This window comes from Akebia trifoliata, chromosome 4 (assembly GCF_017979445.1).
Source record: "Akebia trifoliata isolate Shusen 1 chromosome 4, ASM1797944v1, whole genome shotgun sequence".
NCBI classification, from domain to species: domain Eukaryota; kingdom Viridiplantae; phylum Streptophyta; class Magnoliopsida; order Ranunculales; family Lardizabalaceae; genus Akebia; species Akebia trifoliata.
This window is the reverse complement of record NC_141378.1, coordinates 44,494,035-44,515,684: the sequence shown is the minus strand read 5'-3', so window position 1 is coordinate 44,515,684 and position 21,650 is coordinate 44,494,035. Positions and strand designations below refer to the sequence as shown.

The following is a 21,650-nucleotide window of genomic DNA, read 5'->3' as shown; positions in this document are numbered from 1 at the left end:
AACAGGTGTCATCACCTAATTGGTCCAGGTGTCATGCTAACTAGGGATGAATAGAGGTTATTTGATCCTTTCTTGAGATTTGTGTTTATGTATTATTAATATTGATATTTAAGTTTGATTGATATTGTCTCAGCACAATTAATATTGAATTGGTATGATTCACTGTTTGGAGGTAGGTAAGTCAAAGAATGTCATAACCATTTCAAGTTTTGTTGACGCATGGAAAAAACAAGAACTCTTATCTCATTAAAATATATCTTATTATAATTACACTTTTTTGTCTGAGTCCTTAAATCAACCGATCCGTGAGAGTTTTTCAAGCTAATATTACTTTCATACCTACGCTCAGTTTGTATTTCAAATTATACTAGCTATTTTGTCATAAGGATGTACTTTCTCGGTTTTTACCACCATGTCTACTAGATCTCTTGGACTAGGTTGAGATGGCATTTTCCCTAAGATCATTTATTATTTTATTCAAGTCTTACACAGACCTCGGTAAATACTACCTTTATTAGTAAATGATGATTCTACAATATTTGCAGTTACTAGCACAATATTTTGCCTTATGATTGTTTTTTCAAAAAGACACGTGCCATTAACTAAGGGTGTGGCAATACTATCTCAATTACACATGAATAGAGAAAGAAAATTTTGGACTTTAGAGGGTTGTTAGGGTATGAAAAGTCCTATTTATAGGTTAAAATTTGGAGTTTTAAAATATTGTACTGTATATCGATTGATCGGAATTAACCTTGTTTTGATTGATCAGATAACAATGTTGACTGATTAGTTTTAACTCCAATTTGATCGATTAGATAATGATAGTCAATCACTCTAAATTGTATTAAAGGTGAATTTAAAAAAATATATATTCAAATACTCTATTTCCCATAATTAAAGTTATTTCTGGTCTCTAAGTCACTCACCATCCTAAAATAGAAATTAATGATTTGCGGGATCTCGTACAATACGTTTGAACCTTTGACTTTATCTTCAAAATTTTAGGTGACTAATCAATGACTAAAAAATTTTGAAAATAGAATACGTTAATAAATATAATTCTAACATTTTAATTTTTCTTCAAATAATATACGATTTTTGGGAAAGTAGAAAAGGATGAAGTTTTGAACAGACAAATCTAAGGCGTTTTTTGGTGAAAAGGATATTGCTTGGTTTAGACTGACAAAGTGTAGTTCAGGCATGGTAGATTGAAAAAAGATACCATACAAATTAAAGAGATAGAATATGACTAGTTTTAAGAAACAAAATTCAATAATATTTTATTACAACTTGAAGATGAGTGCAATTAGGTATTTTTCATTAATTCATTAAGAATATCGAGGATAAACGAAACATGTCGTTAGTTTCAGAACACACACAGCGGAATGGTGGATGTCTAAACCACACACACACGTACGCACATATATATATATATATTATATATATATATATATATATATATATATATATATATATATATATATATATATAGGTCAGGTTCAAGGGACATATGAGAAAATATATGTAAAAACAATGTAACATTAATAAATTTTTAAAATATGGGTTAGAAATTTCGGATTGAGCTGATTTTTTGTGAGGATGATCTCTATGATGGGAAGATCATCCAAAAAAAAAAAAAATCAGTCCAATCTGAAACTTCTAACCCCATCAAAAGTGATTTAGAATGTGGACCATCAATTTTTTACCAATAATTTGTAAACCATTTTTGATGGACTTACAAGTTTTAGATTGAGCTGATTTTTTGTGATGATGATATTCTCATTATAGAGAACATCCTCACAAAAAATCAGCTCAATCCAAAACCTCTAACCCATATTTTAAATAACCATTATTTTTATGGTTAAAAGATCCTCCTCACCAAAAATCAGCCTATTCCAAAACTTCTAACCCATATACGACAAAACACGTAGGGTAAAATGTAGGGTAAAGCATAGGCTGTTGAATGGGACCCATGTATATATATATATCAAAATCTATGATAATGATTTTTTGTAAACTACTTTTTGACTGGGTTAGAAGTTTCAAAATGGGCTGGGTTTTTAGTGAGGATGATCTCTATGGTGAGGAGATCATCTTCAACAAAAATAGTTTATTCTGAAACTTTTAACCCTGATTTACAAATTGAAGAATTGTGGATCGATAATTTTTTTATAAATCACTTTTAATGAGGTTAAAATTTTTAGAATGAGTTGATTTCTTGTAAGGATAATCTCTATGGTGAGGAGATCATCCTTACCAAAAAGCAGTCCACTCCGAAACTTCTAACTCATATAAGACAAAAATTATTGTCATAGATTTTGTTACAATTATTGTCCCTAAAAAAATGTTCTTGTCAAAAATACCCCAAAATTTTGGAATTTTTTTTAAGGAACCATCTCCATAGAAGAAATACTTATGAAGAGAGTTCCTTCAAATTTTGAACCTGATTGCTCGCTTCAAAGTCGTACTCAAAATTTTGAAGTGGGTGGTTGGCTTCGAAGTTTATTCCTGCTATTTCCATGGTGTATTTAATGCACCTTAATGTGTTCCTTATGGGAATGACACACATTAACAAAATCCTATTAATAATAACACTTTCCTGACTAACATAATGAGGAAAAAAAGGCCTTAGTAAACCTCATCCACCATAAATTATAATAAATAAATAAAAGATCTTGAGATGTATAAAATAAGACTTTGAGATTTATTATGAATCTCAATGATTTTATTTTTTTTACAAATTTCAAGGTCTTTTTGACTTTGGATGAGGCTTAGTAATCCCTTTTTCCTCACTATGTTATTAGTAAGACTAGTCGGACTCTAATAATAATATTAATAATAAATGATTTGGAAGTGAACGTGGCCAAGGTTTAAAACGCCAATGGACTATGGAACAATGAGGTTTTTGTTATATTATTAAACTCATTTATTAATATTTAAGGTTTAGAACTCCACGTGATAATTGAAAGTTTTTTTATATTTTTCTTTATGGGACAAATGATCAAGAGAAGTTTAATTCAAAAAGCATGTGCATGTACCGATTAGGAGTCTTTGAGTACATGACCCGAACTCCTAAAGATTAAAAAAAAAAAAAAAAAAAAAAAAGAAAAAAAAAAAAAGAAAGATAGATACGAAGATTCATGTGGAATTGTCGTGTACATAATAATTTATAGGATAATGACAGATTAAAATAAAATGATTGCAAAACATCATTTTTTATCTTTCCCAAAAATGTTTGATTTTTTACTTTTTAAATGATAAAATAATACGTCGTCTTTTAATGACTTCAAAGATAACAATTGTTAACCTTGTTTTCGACTTAAAAATTCCCTCTCCTTCAACCATCAAATCTTGAGAATAAGATAGGGTATCAAGGAGAGGTTAAAACCTATGAATGTAATTTTTGAGATCAAAGCTTGGTTAGTGAAGAATGGGAACGAAGTCAGGAATTTTTTTGTAGTGGGCGCAAACTGTAGTTGCCTGATAAGGTTCAAGGTATTGAAGATGAGTGATTTTGAGGAGAAAATTGATGGTTTTTGTTTGTTAGAGATTTTAGAAAATGACATTTAGGTCATTTCTTATTAGTTTATTAGAGAAAACCTAAGTCAAAGGGTAATGTCATTAGTAGGACTAAGAGAACCTATCAAATATTAACTAAATAGAAATATAGATGCTTGATTCTTCATTATGAATGTCACTTCTACGAAGATTTAGAGTCACCACTATTCATTTCGTCAGAAGGGGTGAATGGTCACCCGATGTACATTTTTAGGAAAATCCTCTCAAACAAGCCATGCAAAGATGTCTCCCAAGTTTCTTCAAATCATCTATCTCGGATGGTCTTTTTTAGGTACAATAGGTCATAACTTAACTAAATTGCTTGCAAAACCCACAAATACATTATTGTGCCCAATCCTAAATTGGGCCCATCTTGGGTCAAGGTAATGGGTATTTTTTCAGTCCAAAATCCAATCCAGTAAGATCTAGATCTCAAGCCCAATACCCAATTCATTTCCCCACCGCGATACCATGAGTGAACCCAAAGCCAATCTTCATGTTATGTCCCACAAGAGGCCACTTTTGGTTCAAGCCTAATTAACTGAGATCATTTTGACTAGTCTATTTATTTGAACCTTTGACTCTTTTATGATCAAGCTCACCTAGCCCATTCTCTTTTAAATCCTACAAAGGCCTTTGCTAATGATCGAGCCCATGGTAGTACCAACATTGTCCCTCTTAATTGGTCCATTGTTGATCATTTTATTAATTCTCGGATTAAAATTCGCTAGGTTTCGGTCTAGCCTAAATCGATAATGACCAAAGTTAGGCCCATCTGAGTTGAGCGTGTCAACAAACAAATGGTGATCTTCAAAATTCACGATGGACAATTTCAACTATTTATCAACAATTTAATTATTGAAACAACGGTTTACATTTGTCATGGTCAAAATCTTGCATTAACAAGCTCAAAATTCCCAGTCCCATGCACACACAAGGCTAGAAAGTAAGGATTTGCACCCCTGACATGCATGCTGTACGTGCGCACACACATTAAGATTTCAGTTCAGTGGATCTAAATTATAATTGGATCCTTGTGTTTACCCCCCCCTCCCCCCCCCCCCCCTTCTCTCTCTCTCTCTCTTCCCCCAAAATCTTCAATCCCGTGTAGAAACACATGGCTAGAAAGCAAGGATTTGTACCCCCGCCAATTTGTATTTTAAAATGCCTAAAATGGTTAAGATTACAACAAAAATGACCTAAAAACCTTTATCTTCAACCATAACCTATGATTTTTCTTTCCTAAACTATAGTCATCATCACATCAAGTTTTACATACTTTGAGCCTCATGAACAAGATATAATTTTTTTAAAGCAGTTAAACACAATGGAATTTTAAGTAGAGAAATCAAGGATTCTTTGCAAGGGATTAAAGCAAGTTTAAAAACAAGGAAGAACTTGTGGGATTTAAAAGAGAATGGGCAAGGTAAGCTTGAAGAACTTGATTATGAGGTTGAATAAATTAGAAAAAATATATAAATTTATAGTAATTGAAGAACTTGAAGATGTTAGATTTTTTAAAGAAAAATCTAAGATCTTTGGAGGTCAAAGATGAGGATGTTTAAGTCAATTTTCATTGATTAACATAACAGAGAAGATTAGGTATCTAATATTCACCAAACCATAGAGAGGGAAGGTCATAGGGAAAGATGAGAGACGAGTCATGACTTATGAGAAAGGGGTAGACTTCACACGTTATCTATATATATTAGATTTTCTTCTTTACTATTACTAGAAGGTGGCTTGTGCAAATGCACACGCATCTGAAAGACTTATTTGTAATTTAAAATATTAATTCAAGAATGACTTTGAAGATTCTATAGTAAAGACTTTTTTTTTTATTTTGAAAGGTAACCAATGCGATTTTTGGGATGATTGCAATTTTCTTGATTTTTGACCAAATTAACCCTCATTACATCAAGCTTAATCGTTAAGGTGGGGGCTAATCTATTTGAAGGGTTTATTTATAATTTAAAAATTAATTAAAGCATGATTTTGAAGATTACCTAATTATTTTTATAATTTTAAAAATTAACCAACGTGATAAATTTTTTAGATTTCTGACTAAAATGACCATGATTCTATTAAGTGTTAAGATCAGGGTATTTTTGAAATCTAAAATTTGATTTCAAGTCAGTTCTAATCCACCTTCTCTCATTATAATAGTAAAAAAGATAATGAAAAAGGGTGAAGTAGACGTTGTTAGACATCAAAATTTGAGTGGCCATTAATGCCTTCATATTGAAGTGGAGCTACGTAGGGACAAGTGGGGACTATAGTCCCACTTAACTTTTTAAAAATAATAAATACTGATTTACCTCCTCATGGTTTGATCATTGATGAATGTCAAATATACCCCTGTGTTTTTCAATCTGACAAACATGTTATAGCCCCACTCAAGTTATTGACGAAAAGAGGCCACCCGCGTTTTTCAAATTGGCATACACGTTACAGCCCAAAGCCACTCGTGCTGGACTAATGTTGAGTGACATCAACATTGACATTGTTTCACACATTGCTGATGTGGATGTCTACAAATCATATCCACGTCTGTATTGTGTGAAATAATGTCATTTTTAATGTCACTTTAATATTTTTCAAAAATAAAGACGCATTTAAACCCCCTCCCAATGTTTTGATCAATATTAGATATACACCCCTATATTTTTCAGACTGACGACATATATCCCTTGTGTTTTGGCCGGCTGAACTTCATTTTAAAAAAGGTTCAATTTAGTTCACTAAATATTAATGGATATTAAAGAGATCATATGATATCAAAATGACAACACGAATCCTAGGCCTTGATCTTCTCAGACTTGTATCATATTTAAAATTCTCCTAATTTTTCTTAAAAATTATAAAAGTTCCAAATTAGAGACTAGCTGATTAAATTGGTAAATGAACAAAATAATCGATGATTTGTCGATTAGTCATTTGAATATGATAATAATTTTGCCCTTTACCCTCAAAATTTCATTTTCTTTTGAGGAAGGTTGAAAATGTTGAGTTTTGTTAAGAAAACCAAAAACATTATTTCTATATTTTTCGAAAAAATTTCATTTTTAAATATAAAAATTTCAAACTTATCTGAATGAATTGAATCAACCCCTACCAAATAATTTCCGAATTTGTGCTTTGTTACTAAGATTCATGGGAAATGATTTATAGACCCTTTGCCTTCAACCACTATCCAAATTTTAAAAAAATTTATATAAATGGCAATTTAACTCCCCCCATTATTTGGATTGATATTTGAATTCCTTGCCAAAATCCATACTATTGATCGACCATTGTCACCACTTAGCACTAGGGGTGCAGTTTGATCCGGTTCAAATCAAGAACCAAACCAAACCGATAGCTTTGGAGTGGTTTAGTTTGGTTTGGAACAAGTTGTGGTTTGATTCCAGGTTACGAATTATTAAGAATTATTTTAGAAGTTAGGACATACATTAATGATCTTTTATAAATAAACAAATAACTTTTTATTAATAGATTTGTGATTTATTGTATGAAATTTATTGTTTGTTTTTTCATTAAAAAATTACTTACAATTTATAGAATATTGGTAATTTGTAGAATTGAACCGAATCAAATAGACTTTTAATTTGGTTTGGGTTGGTTTGGTTTAAATGGAATTTGGTTTGGTTCTGATTCTTATTTAATAGAACCCGCCTATATCGGTTCGACTCCAATTTGGCCTCAAACCAAACATAGTTGCACTCCTACTTATACTCTATTCGGAAACACCTTTGCACGGCTAAAATCACGCCAAAGTTGTTCTGGATTTGGAACTTGAGTGTTTGGGTTCGATAAGAAGTCTTTTTATATTCCGTTTCATTCGGAAAATCATCCGACTCTCTCAACTACCAATACTTCAACGAGCCTCCGCAATATCACACGGTTCAAAAAAATAAAATAGAAAAACTTAGCGTTATCCCTCTCTCTCTTACAATAAAGAACCTCTCTTTCCATTCTCATCTCTGTCAGGTAGGCAACCGTTCCTCTGTTTTTTTTTTCTTTCAATATTCAAAACCTTAAATTTCCAATCGACAATTGCTCTCCAATCTCTATCCTCTAACTATCACTTTTGATCATAATGGAAATAAGAAAAAACTAAAGAAAGATAAATTCTTTAAGTAGGAAAAAAAATCTAGGATTTTGTTTTGAAATTGAATTGTAAAGTATGAAGAAATTGGGGACAAACCTGAAATTTTGGGAGAGATTGAGGTTCTCTTGAGAGGAAGATAAATCTTTAAGTGGAGATGGTAAGGGTTTGTACACTTTGCAGTGAAGAATTTGTGGTAGTGGTGACGGAGATCAACATGGTGGAGGACTGGTTTTTGGTGCCTTTTTGTTTTAGAAAATTTGAGGTTGGAGGAGGAGATTGGACTCTAATGTATGCCTCAACCACAAAAACCGATTGGGTTATAAAGAGAGTAAAAAGAGAGTTATTATTGCCACACTAAATTTTGCTAACGCTATACCAACTATAGCAATTCTTTGGTGATTTATATATGGATTGGTGTGCAATAGAAGCTCGCTATTTTTAAAAACGAACACTTTCATATTCTTTAATTTTTATTGAAAAATTTTAGTGTCCAACAAACCATTGAGATGTAAAGATATTCCCAAGAAATCTAAGTGTGTTCATTTATGTTTTTAGTATTTTGTTGTCGTGTGCCTCTTTAGGGCACACGTTAACAAGACTTGTGTTTTTATTATCTCAATTTATTTTGTTTTAGGTTTACGATTGAACCTTTTTTTTTAATTGTAAAAAACTATTGAAAATATTGAATGAGTGCTATAACATTTTATTCTTGTTCAAATTGTAATTAGAGGCAAACCTTAGTAATAAATAAAGAAAATAGGTAAATGGTTTTACATAAGTAACGTTGGGGTACCAATAGAAACTTTCATTTTTTTTCCTTAGATTTTTTGTTTTAGGTTTAAGATTTTATATGAATTTTTTTTTTAATTGTAAAAAAAATTTTTTTTTTTTTGATAAATAGTATTGTATTTCTGAAAAAAACCAAGTCGGACGAGATGACCAACTTGGAAGGGCATTACAAAACAGCACTAATTACGAATGGAACCGCAAACCCCATCCCACTTGTACAAAAAATCCTCAAAAAACAGACCCCTAAACTCCTTATACACTTTGGACCAACAAAAGATAAGCCAAGATAGACATGATCATGCTTGGACATTCATTATGTTTCCCCTCGAATATACGCCTATTCCTTTCCAACCACCCCCCCCAACAAATTGCAAACGGTGTAATAGTCCAAAGCAACCACTTTGTGCCGCCAAACGAATAGCCAATTGATGACCACCAATGAAGATATCTTTAACTGATTCCGGTAAGCATGTTAAGACCCCATATAATTTAAAAAAATGAGCCAAATGCCATGCGAGAACTTGCAATGGATTAGGAGGTGATCCGATGATTCTCCATTTTCCATACAAAGTACACAACAACTCGTTCCGCACCAACCACGCCGCATCAACAAATCCGTCGTTTGTATCCTTCTAGAGCCGTCGTCCACGTGAAGAAAGCAACTTTGCTTGGCACCTTTGGACCCCAAATAGAGACATAAGGAAAAAAGCGAATCCCCATTATTGCACAAGGATTGGTAGAAAGCGCGTACCGAAAATCTTCCGTCCTTGCTTGCCGTCCATATTCTCTCTCTTTCTTCCCATACGAAACACGATACTTGAAGCCTCACCAACTAATCTACCAACTTCTTGGATTTCCGTGTCATCAATGTCCCTACGAAATCCAAGGTCCCATGCCCATTCTCCACCCATAAATCGCCGGACGGATTGATTGGTTGCCCTTCTTTGAGGATATGCAATACAAAGTTGGGAATACCTCCATTAGAGGCCGATTGCCACACCATGTGTCTTCCCAAAATTTTACTCGGTTGCCTTGACCCACTCTGAATTTTATTCTCATTTTGAATAGTGGGATGATCTTCATGATACCCTTCCACAACCCGCATCCATATGGTTGTCTTGTTGATCCGCTTTCCCACCCTGTCTTGTTCACTTAAACTTACTCTCTATAACTTGTCTCCATAAGCTATTTTCATCGTTCCCAAATCTCCACAACCACTTGCCCCTCAAGGCCACGTTCATCTCCCCAAGTCTCCTAATGCCGAGGCCTCCATGTTTCTTATTTGAACAAATTTGTTTCCAACTCACAAGATGGTGTTTTCTATTCCCAACTCTGTCATGCCATAGAAAGTCGCGAAACAACTTGTCTAACCTTAGTTCTACACTTCGAGGCATTGAGAGAAGAGAAAGAAAATATATTGGAATGCTGGAAAGAATACTTTTAATCAAAGTCAGCTTACCTCCCTTCGAAAGATAATTCGCTTGCCACCCTGCTAGTTTCCTTTCTATTCTTTCCACTATCGGGTCCCAAATCGCCACCCTCCTATAGGGGGCCCCCAGAGGCATCCCCAAGTAGGACGAAGGAAGACTACCCACTTGCCAACCCAACGATGCTGCCAGAAGGATTGTGCATCTAGCCAAGCCGATCGGAAACACCTTACTTTTTCTTGTGTTAACTGGAATGCCAGACATCGCTTCGAAACAACACAGCAATCCGCCTAGCCTCCTTGTCTGATCAATGGAGTCATCTAAGAAAACTAATGTATCATCAACAAATTGGAGGTGTGAAATGGTAACCGTGCCTGCCCCTGCTGAGAACCCTGAAAACGATCCACTTGCTACCCCTCTTTCCATCATCTTACCAAAAGCTTCAGCCACTATGATAAATAAGAAAGGTGTGATAAAGGGTCTCCTTGCCTGAGACCTCTCGTACTCTTAAAGAATCCGTGAGGCGTTCCGTTCACCAAGATCGAGTAGGAGGGGGAAGTCACGCATGCCATAATCCACGATATCCATATCCTACCAAAACCCATATTCCCCAGTATATATTCCAAAAATTGCCAATTGACACGATCGTAGGCCTTCTCAAAGTCCACCTTACACACCACACCCGCTTTACCTGATTTCAGTCTAGAATCTATGCACTCGTTTGCAATTAGAACCCCATCTAGGATCTGTCTCCCTTTGATAAAAGCACTCTGATTACACCCTATTAGTCCTTGAATGACCCCTTTCAATCTTTTAGCGAGGATGCTCGTGATGATTTTGTAACTAGTGTTCACCAAGCTGATGGGCCTCAGGTCTTTAATATCTTCAGTTCCAACCACCTTTGGGATCAGAGCGATGAAGGTACAATTGGAATCACAATCCAGCACACCCTCTTTAAAGAACTCATCAATAAGAGCAATGAAATCACACTTAATGGTCTCCCAACAAGTTTTGTAGAGCTCCACAGGAAAACCATCGGGTCCCGGTGCTTTATCGCTCTTCATGCTTGAGATAACATCCCAAATCTCGTCTTCTTCCACAGGTCTCTCCAACCAATCTCCTTGAGCCTCAGATATCCTGTCAAACTGTAGTAGATCAGGTTTTGGTCTGTTATCAACTCCATCGGTATACAGTTCCGAGTAGAAATCTACAATCCCCTTTGCTACCGCCTCTTCCCCTTCCAACCATTCCCCATTAACACAAACCTCGTGATATGGTTGTTTCTGTCTCGGGCATTGGCCATGCGATGAAAAAATTTCGTGTTGCCATCTCCTTCTTTAAGCCATCTAATTCTGGATTTCTACTTCCAACTAATCTCTTCCATAAGTGCCAATCGCTGATACTTCTCGCGAAGGTTTACTCTCATTGTCCTGTCGTTTATCGAAATCGAATTCATCTCCTCCCTGCGATCCAGATCTTCAATACTCAAAAGAATGTCCTTACTCTGCGCATCCACTCTACCAAAGGATTCTTTGTTCCATTCTTTTAATGCCATCTTTAACGCCTTCAACTTCTTTCTGAACACCTCCCCTGCTGTTCCTGCAAACGAGAAACTCCTCCACCAATTGGTTATCAGCTCCTTGAATTTGTGATGTTTCAGCCACATCAATTCAAAACGGAACGGGATGGGCCCCTACTGAGAGGCCCTGCTACCAACTGAATAGGGCAATGGTCAGACACTGGGTTTGGAATAGCCGTTTGAGAAATCTGACAAAAGATCGAAGTCCAATCATCTGACACTAAGAACCTGTCTAGTCTGTTGAGGGTGGGCTCAGCTTGATGATTGGACCAAGTATAACTTCTGCCTTGAAGTGGAATGTCCATTAAATTATTACGGTTCACGAAATCCCCAAATCTCCTCATCTTGGTTGTTATCCTCGATCCTCCTTGCTTCTCACAAGCAAATCTAATGACGTTAAAGTCTCCTCCCAGACACCACGGACGGTTCCAGTAATTGCCCACGTCATCTAGCTCCTCCCAGAACTGCACCCGTTCCCAATCTCTCGTAGGCCCGTACACTCCCGAGAACACCCAACTGTCTAACTTCCCTACACACCGGCACAAAATGGATACAGAAAAAGCTCCCACTAGAGAATCCTCCACCTCGATCAATCTCTTATCCCATAACACCCCCCCTGCTGTCCCATTTGATGCAAGGTGCTTCCAACCCACGTTACGCCCTCCCCAAATGTTTTGCACTACCGCCCTATCCACATGGTCCAGTTTAGTTTCTTGAAGTGTTACAATGTGTGGTTTGTGAGCTTTTAATATTGCCTTGACCGAAGCCCTTTTGGCCATATTGTTTAAACCACGCACATTCCAAGAAATAGATCTAAACGACATTAACAACCTTGAGTTTTCTCCCGCTCCTTAAGACTAGGGATGGTCCAGCCTTGACCAAAGCCCCTGACTTGTGTAGTTCCTTGACTTCTTTAACCAACCCAACTTTTAATTTCTTCACTTTATTATCATCAACAATTTCCACTCCTTTCCCTTTACTCAGGCATCCTTGCTGTCCTACCTGTTCTTGATCGATCTCTGTCCTAAGAACTAATTCCACCTCATCCCGGATAGAAGCTTGTTCCTCGTCCGTCGGATCCTCCTCTCTGATCACTGAATCATAGCATTCACTGATCTCATTCATTTTCCTGAGTGCTAATTCAAACAGAATACCAGCTCCTTCTGCTTGACCTTCTTTAGATAACCCAGCATTCCAACTGATCTCACTCATATTGCGAATAATCCAGTCAGCTAGAACTTCCACTATCTGATTTTTCGGTATATTCCTTCCCCAACCCCTCGAATTCTCTCCTACATCTACCATAGCTAAAGGGGGGTATTCGTTTCAGCTTCCAGTTGAAGTACACCTTCTGTAGCAATGTTAGAGTGTTCTCTTCCAAAAAACAGCGCCCCACTGTCACGTCCATCACTCTGAATATCCAGGCCTTCGACCAACTGTAGTAGTTGTAAAAATCCTCCCTGTGCCAAGGCAGGTTGCTCTCCCCACTTTTGCCCATTTGTCGGCTCTTGTTGTAGCACATCATATCCCTCTGACTGATTACATACCGTGGCCTCCTCTTGGCCCAGAATCATTTCTCCCCCACTAATTGGCAATGTCTCTGCAATTCCTTCTTGTCGAGCCACCTTTTCTAGATCACCAACCCCACCAACTTCTGACTTCATCATGTCCTGAATGAGTTCTCTTTCTAGAAATACAAGGTTGAAAGGTTCCTTCCCAACCGACTTATTGGCGTTACTGCTTATTGTATGTCTCTCTGTTGTGAGAACACTACTATCTCCTGTAACCAAAATTTCACCTGGACTAGCTATATGGGATAACTCAAAAATGGGTTGAGAACATACCTTTGAATGTGTTAGTCCAACTGAAGTGGGTATTTGATCCAGCACTCCTAAGGGCCCAAGATCCCTTGTAACCAATATTCCATCTGGGCTAGTAATATGGGCCATCTCAAAAATGGGCTGAGAGTGTGTTAGTTCAACTGAAGTGAGCATTTGGTCCATTACACCTACGGGCCCAAGATCCCCTCTTGTAATAGTTGGTTCTGTTTGTATGGACAGCAGATTTGACTCACTATTGGGCCTTGAGTTGCCAATTTGACATGATGGGCCGCCTGCTCTAGAGGACTGCCCATAATCAACATGTGTTCCAAATGTTGCTGGGCTGTCAGGCCCAAATAAACGGTCCGTCACACCTAAGTGCTGATCACACTTACTTTTGCCTAATGCTGATGTGCCGCTTGAGTCAAGTCTATGCCCCTCCACGCGCTCGGGTTGAGCGTTGAGTCCGTTCAACAATGGGCTAACAGCCCCAATAGTTCTGTCTGTCACTCGCTCGGCCTGGACGTTGAATCCGTTCAACAATGGGCTAACAGGCCCATTTGTTCTATCCGTCACACAAAAAGCCTGACCGCTAATCACATTATCTTGTTCCAATTCTAAGAATTGCCAGCCCAGCTGACTCGGCTCATTCATTACTTCTTTCATGATTGTGACCCCTGTTGTCTCTACCAACTCAGTACAGAGGACATTAGAATAAGTGCTCTTGCTTGTCCCACACTCAAGTGCAGCCGTTTTCCCTTTCCTAGGATCTGACAAGGCTGTGTTTGAACCATCTAATTTGCTCATTGCTACAGTGATACTAGTTGAAGGTGCATTAAAAACTGCTGACACCTTTTGACCTGCTATACCCACACCAACCTTGTTACTGCCACACATCGTCTTCTCAATTCCGTTCTCCCTCTCCTCTGATAGTTTTATTCCCACTGTCAAACCTATATCCCTTGCTGGAATTTTAATCCACCTAGGCATATCAAAGGCCTTCCTCCTTACCTTGATGCTGGCCACTGTAAGATCTGTCAAGGAACGAGTACACTCCTTAACCTCCAAGAGGCCACCTAGCATATCACCGATGAGAGTAAAAGACTTCGAATCCCACCTGTGAAACGGAAGCCCGACGATATCTATCCATGTACCAGACTGAGTCCAACTCTCTGCTATGCTATTGCAATTGGCATACCACGGTCTCAAGCTAATCACAGCATCATGTACCTTAATTTGTTTTAGATTCTTAAAAACATCGAAGTCTCTTCTCGTATGGCACACAAATATTCTCCTGCTACTCCCGCACGGTCTTAGACAATGTTTTTAGGATTAGGGGTTATGGAGTTAACCACTCTCTCTACCTCTTCCCAACAAACCGATTTTTCCTTATATCACAAATAATCGCCCACCTCCATACGCCAAAACTCTCTGTTGAGCCAATCTCGTTTGTGAGGGTTGGTTGTTTCTGAAAAGCATTCGTTCTCTTACTAGGCAAGGATCTGCCATCAACCTTACCCTTCCAAGTATCTGCATCAGCTGCTCCCCCTCTACTTAAGGCCTCACCAAGATTGTCCCATCCTAGACCGTTATCTCCTTCAGGGATCAAAAGGGAAGGGTACCAACCTTGCCCCGAAAATTCTGATATTTTTAGGAAGCGCCTGTATTCATTCGCATGCCCTCGTGCCATCTTACAGTGCCCCATGACCGTCGATTTCTTCCAAAATAATTTGTCTGTTTTCCAGCTCTTGGCCTCCTCCAAAGTTTGTATCAACCACAGTCTTTCCTTTTCAAATAGCACGAGCTCCGACCCTCCCTTGTCTCTTCTCTCCACTACCCTGATTGCTTGATTGTTCTTCACCCAACATCTCTGAATCTCGAATACCTTCTGATCGACTTGGGTTATAGTGGCCCTCCCCACCAAGGAGTAGACTGTGCCTCTTACCATTCTTCCTCACCACTAATTCATGTTCATCAGCATATACTCAGATACATATTGCAAGTCGGAATCGTAAAAAACTATTAAAATTGTTTGAATGAGTATTATAATATTTTATTATTGATTTTGTAATTTGAGGCAAACCTTAGTAATAAATAAAGAAAATATGTGAATGGTTGAGAATAAGTACAAGTTGAAGTGCCATTAGAAACTCTCTCATTTTTTTTTCTTTTGCTTAGATTCTTTTATTTTTATATGAACATTTTTTTAATAGTAAAAAACTAGTAAAATTATTTGAATGAGTGTTATAATATTTTATTATGTTGATATTGTAATTTGAGGCAAACCTTAGTAATAAATAAAGAAAATAGGTGAATGGTTGAGAATAAATACAAGTTAAGGTGCCATTAGAAACTCTCTCATTTTTTTTTTCTTTTCTTTTGTTTAGATTCTTTTATTTTTTATATGAACATTTTTTTAATAGTAAAAAACTAGTAAAATTATTTGAATGAGTGTTATAATATTTTATTATGTTGGCATTGTAATTTGAGGCAAACCTTAGTAATAAATAAAGAAAATATGTGAATGGTTGAGAATAAGTACAAGTTGAGGTGCCATTAGAAACTCTCTCATTTTTTGTTTTCTTTTCTTTTGCTTAGATTCTTTTATTTTTAAATGACTATTTTTTTAATAGTAAAACACTAGTAAAATTATTTGAATGAGTGTTACAATATTTTATTATGTTGGCATTGTAATTTGAGACAAACCTTAGTAATAAATAAAGAAAATAAGTGAATGGTTGAGAATAAGTAAAAGTTGAGGTGCCAATAGAAATTCTCTCATATTTATTTTTTTTACTTAGATTCTTTTATTTTTTATATGAACATTTTTTTAATAGTAAAAAACTAGTAAAATTATTTGAATGAGTGTTATAATATTTTGTTATGTTGAGTTAGAGTAGTTTTTTAATTAGAATACTTAGTGACATGTTTGCAAGTAAGTTGAACAAGAACTTAGTCAAGTTGATGCATAAACAAATTTGTATGTTGATTAATTTATTATTTTCTTTTTTTTTTTAATTTTTTTTAATTTAAAATTTGTTTTTGTAGTTTTTATCAAGATCATGACTAGTCAACCATCAGTAAAGGCATATTGAGATTTAACAATACATAAAATTTAGGTGCAATGTTATGTTGAAGTAGTTCAAAAGTATGATAAAGGAGGAAGGGGTCTAACTTCGAAAGGACATGATTATTTTATAACTATCTTTGAAGAAAAGTTAAAAAAATCTTACAACAAAGTTCAATACAAGCATCGTTGGGATTATGTAAATGATAGATGGAAAGCGTGGAAGAATCTCAAGATAAAATCTGGATAAGGATGAGATGTAAATACAGGAACCTTTGAAGTAACTGATGAACAATGGAAGTCATATGTTTTAGTAATTTTTTTTTCATATGATAATTGAAGTTAAATGCGTTAGTTTTTTTTTTTCTGATTACATTTTATATCTTTTATTAGTTAAATAAATATTCTAATCAATTTCGATATAAGGCACTAGAGTACGAAGATGAACTAGACAAAATATTTTGTGGGACCGTTACAACTGGAAAACATTGTATGACCCCAAACGAGACGTCTTCTTCAATTTTGTAAGATAATCGTGTTTCTCTTGATAATTTGAATGTAGATATTGATGATGTGAATGATGGGTCAACACCAAATACTTCAATTTATCCAGTTGAAAAATCTGTTGAAGAGATACCTAAAAGATGTCATAAGAGATCGAGTGAGTTTGACCTCTCTTCTACCACAAGTGTGAATGTAAAAAAAATGCAAAAATGGACGATGTTGAAGTCCATAGAATGTTTTGTATGATGACTGATAGTATAGAAGCAGATTTAAAAAAATTAAGAAATGACGCAGAACGTAAAGAAAGACACTTCTATTATCTCATGCATCAACCTGTTAAGTACTTTCCATAACATTGATCGATGTGGACTAGTATGGGTGTTTTTAATTGACAAATTATTCAAAAAATCTTCTGACAAAGAGATTTTTGTAGGCTTGATGGATATTGATCACATATCTGTATCATAATGGATTAAAATGAAGTTTGAAGAGGCTCATGGGATCTTGTGATAGATAATATTTTAAGGATAGGATAGATTTATAATTACAAATTCTATTAAATGTTATAATAGAATAGTGATATTATTTATTATTTTTTTATTATCATAGTTGTTAGAAGACATTATTTTAGTTTATTAAAATTTTAAATTCATTTTTTACTTAATAATTTTACGTTATGACTGGTAAAAATGTTTGTGTTTAACTTTTTTATTTTCATTTAAACTCTATATGATTTGATGATTATGAATTATTATATGTTTATAATAATGTGATTTACATATATACAATAATAAATGGATGATATCACAAAGAATAAATTTTTTATTTTATTTTATTGTGGCATTACTACCATATAAAGAATCGACGCATGAAGCAACCATGTCGAACTTCACTACTTTCTGGTAATTCATATGTCAGAGAAATACTTGATTCAAACAATCCAGTGCCTTGTTACGACAATTTTCGTATGGATAAGTATGTCTTTAATAGATTATATTATTTTAGGAGAGATAAATGATTACTTCAAGACAGTAGAGCGATGTGAGTTCAAAAACAAATTGTAATTTTTTTATATACAATTGGACATAATGTTAGGAATATAAATAATCAGGATAGATTTCAACATCATAGTGAAACGATAAACCGATATTTTTATCATGTGTTGCAAGCATTATATAATTTTGCCCATGACTTAATAAAAGCATCTGACTTGAGCGTTACACCACCAAAAATATTAGCAGATCGACGATATTTTCCATTGTTTAAGGTAATTAATTATGTAATATTTGAATTCATATAATCAATAACATAATAATTATTTAATGTTTACTTTTAAATGAAACAAGATTGCGTAGGTGTAGACACCCCATTTTTGCATCTGCCTAATTCGACAATTCGTCATCCGGTTACCATGAATTCCTAACAAAGAACTCGAAGGCTTATGAGTACTGTCCCTGATTCCTTCAGTTTCCACTTTTTTCATCCCCCCTACTCGTTACGACTCGACCTAGAAATTCACGTACGCTTAGGATCGTTACACTTTACACCCGATTTAGTAAGCACGTACGCTTAGGTTCACTACACAGTTCGATAACCTAGAGACCTCGCTACGCTAGGAAAATATGACTTTGAAACTTAGAAATAATCACGTTGAAACTGAAAGAAACCTCGCGTTAAAATTTGTAAAAATCCACAAAAATCGATAAAATGATAAAAATACCCTTCATGAATTTCGAACCTCCGAAAGACCTCGAAAGTGCCTCCATTGCACTCAGAACATGATTTCGAGTCTAACGAGACCCAAATCAACGAAAACAGAAAAATTTAGGAAAAGTCATAAAAATGACCGAAATGCCCCTCGACTTCCAAATTCAACTTAGAGATGTCGATCCTTAGGAAAATATAATAAAAACTTAAAGTTTAATCCAAAGTTAAACAATTAAAATCTAATTCAAAATATAAAAAAATTAAAACTTGAAATTAAACAATTAAAATCTGATTCGAAATTAAACAATTAAAATCTAATTCAAAATTAAACAATTAAAATTTAAAATTAAACAATTAAAATATAAAATTAAACAGTTAAAATCTAATTCAAAATTAAATAATTAACATATAAAATTAAACAGTTAAAATCTAATTCAAAATTAAAAAATTTTAAATCTAATTCAAGATTAAACAATTAAAATTCAATTCAACGTTTAACAATTCAAAATTAACAATTAAAATCTAATATAATTAAAAACCAAACAATTAAAATTAGAAATTAAATCCAAATCGAAATCAAAATAAAATCGACGAACAAATTAAAATCGAAATCAAATTCCCACCGACCAAAAATTCAAATCAATCGACAAAACTAATAAATCAAATGGGCGATTAAAACTCAAATTAAAATTCGAAAATCAAATTTAAAACTAATAAAAATCGAAATCAAAATTAAACCAATAAAATTTAAAACAAATTTTTTAAACAACCAAAATCAACCACTCAAAACGTAAGCATCAAAGAATTAACAAAAGTACGAGTAGCGTGGGATCGTCCCACCATCATTCTCCTAAAAGGGAATACGTGTTAAATAAAGAAAAAAGGAGAAGGAAAATAATAAAAACTTAGAAAGAAATAAAAAAATGAAAAATAGAAAATTCGTTTCTATTTAAGAGAAGAGGTCCTCTTCTCTTCTTGCTCTCCAAGAGGACGGCTTCTTCTTCCTTCACGACTTCTTCTCCAATGGGCTCACAGCTTTTTCTCTCTCCTTGTTCATATTCCCTTATTCTCTTCTCCAACGGTTCTACTGCACTTCATCCCTTCCACTCACCTTCATCATCTCCACCGTTGCAACAACACTTCCAGCCCTCTTCATCACGCCCTCTATACTTCTCCAACCTCTCTCTGTGCTGCACATCTACTTCATCTCCCTCCTTGAGTTTTGGGACGACCCACACGACAGAATAAGTGAAGAACGATAGGAGATCAAACAGAAGAATAAGAGAAGAAGAAGAAGAATAGAAGGAAGAGGACGTACCAGTGCATACCTACTGCCCCAGCAACAGCCCTAAATACCTCCTCTCCTCTTCGATTTTCTGCCATTAAAACCACCCACATACCTCCGTTTTTTCTCCACCATTGAAACCAGCATAAAAAAATCACTGCTTAGCCTCCCATTAATATGGTTTCAATTTCCTTTTAACGTCCTCTTGCTGCCCTCTCCATCATCTCCATAAACCTGCAATAGCTTTCAACCCTAACTCCTCTCTCTCACGTTCAACACAGCCCCTATAACATTTCACATCTTTTTGTTAACTCACTGCAACGCCCCCTTCTCTATCTCTATCTCCTAACAGTCCCCTTGCTGCCCAATGTCCCTTTCAGCCTCCTTTCCTCCTTACCTAGCTGCTGCATCAGGGACGTTCTGCCCATCTTGACCATCGTTTTTGGCACACTCATCTCTCTCGGCCTGCAACGTTTCCAACGCTCTTGCTGCATTCACAGCACTGTAGCACAACTATTCAAAGTGCTGTAACACAGCCCCTTGGCTACCCAATCTTTTCACGCCATTACTACAACGCTTCTGTCACTGTCTTTGTCCCTCGCACCCCCGCAACAGCGAACACTCACAAGCTTTGAGTCCTCCCTGAAGGAATCAACTCGTCATCTTTCTCTATTAGGTAAGTTTATTTTTGTTCATTTTTATTTTCATTCTTGTTTTTTTTTTTTTATGGCATAATTCATGTATGATAATAGGATTAGAAAAGCATTTTTAGGCTTCTTTATCTTCTTATTTGTTTGCATTTTAATAGGGTTAGGAGAATTTTTTTATTTTTTTTTATGTTTCTATTTATTTTTTTTGCATATTGATAAGGTTGGTAGAATATTTTTTTTATGCCTTTGTTTTATATGTTTTTCGTGTTTTACATGTTTGTTTCACGTGGGTGTCTTTTTCTATTTTTGCATATTGATAGGATAGGATAATTTTCTTAGGCATTTTTCTGGGTTTTATTTGTTTTTGCATATTGATAGGATTAAGGCGATATTATAATATTTTATTTTTTGAATGTTAGTATTAGGAGATTGTTTATGTTAGAGTGCTATGATCATCATGCCCGAGTTTGATTTGTATGACTCATGATGATATGCAATTTTCTTGTAATGGGGACAGAAAATATATTTTTGGGATGAGTTGGTGGTGAGTCTAGAATTATTCCATGTGATTAATGTACCCTTTGACTTAATAAACATGCATGTTGTTGAATGATAATTGTCTTGGAAGGATCGAAAATCATGAATGCATGCCCGTTTGATTATGTTGAGAATTGGTTGGATGTGGGTTTTTCTTACAAATTTGGAAATCTTATGCAGTGATATGTGTCAATCTCCAATTTGGTAAATGTGATAATCTGAATTCTTTGTATTTGTCAATTTCCAATTTGGTGATTTTTGGTAAATTCATAATCCTCTAATTTGGGAATTTCAAATTTAGAAACCTACATTTTTGGAATGTTTTATTTTAGAAAATGTATCTTTTTAAAAATTTTAATTTGGGAATTCAGCATATATCTCTTGAATTCTGATTTAGGAAATTTTATGTTCTTAATTTGGAAACATTATAAGTCTCAATCTGACAGGTTTCTATTTGCAAATTTTCTATTCAGAATATTCTCATGATTTTCTATTTTGGACAGTTTAAGGAATACTTACAGGTGGAGTTTCTTAATTGATGTTAGATCATGGAGCTAATCAGGGCTTTTTCAAACCCTTCCATATTTTATGGAATCCAAAGAAGGATCATGTG

At 35.0% G+C, this 21,650-nt stretch overlaps 1 protein-coding gene across 1 annotated transcript; it reads right to left on the bottom strand.

The window, feature by feature from the left end:
* Positions 1 to 8,757: 8,757 nt before the first annotated feature.
* On the bottom strand, positions 8,758 to 12,246 carry LOC147405200 (uncharacterized). The gene is made up of 5 exons (XM_086437964.1): positions 11,586 to 12,246; positions 11,260 to 11,487; positions 10,580 to 11,125; positions 9,921 to 10,337; positions 8,758 to 8,915 (listed from the first exon to the last, which is right to left on the bottom strand). Exons 1-5 carry the CDS (start codon positions 12,244 to 12,246, stop codon positions 8,758 to 8,760), a joined length of 2,010 nt encoding a protein of 669 aa, XP_086294090.1.
* Positions 12,247 to 21,650: the final 9,404 nt, after the last annotated feature.

Bases quoted from the DNA above. Each gene is read 5' to 3' on its own strand.
- LOC147405200 (XM_086437964.1), bottom strand. From the start codon at position 12,246: ATGGCCAAAAGGGCTTCGGTCAAGGCAATATTAAAAGCTCACAAACCA. The intron at 11,126-11,259 runs GTTGGAAGTAGA...AATGGTTGGAAG, and splicing joins GGCACTTATGGAAGAGATTA to GGGAAGAGGCGGTAGCAAAG. The intron at 10,338-10,579 runs GTAAAGCGGGTG...TATTTATCATAG, and splicing joins AGATTCTAGACTGAAATCAG to TGGCTGAAGCTTTTGGTAAG.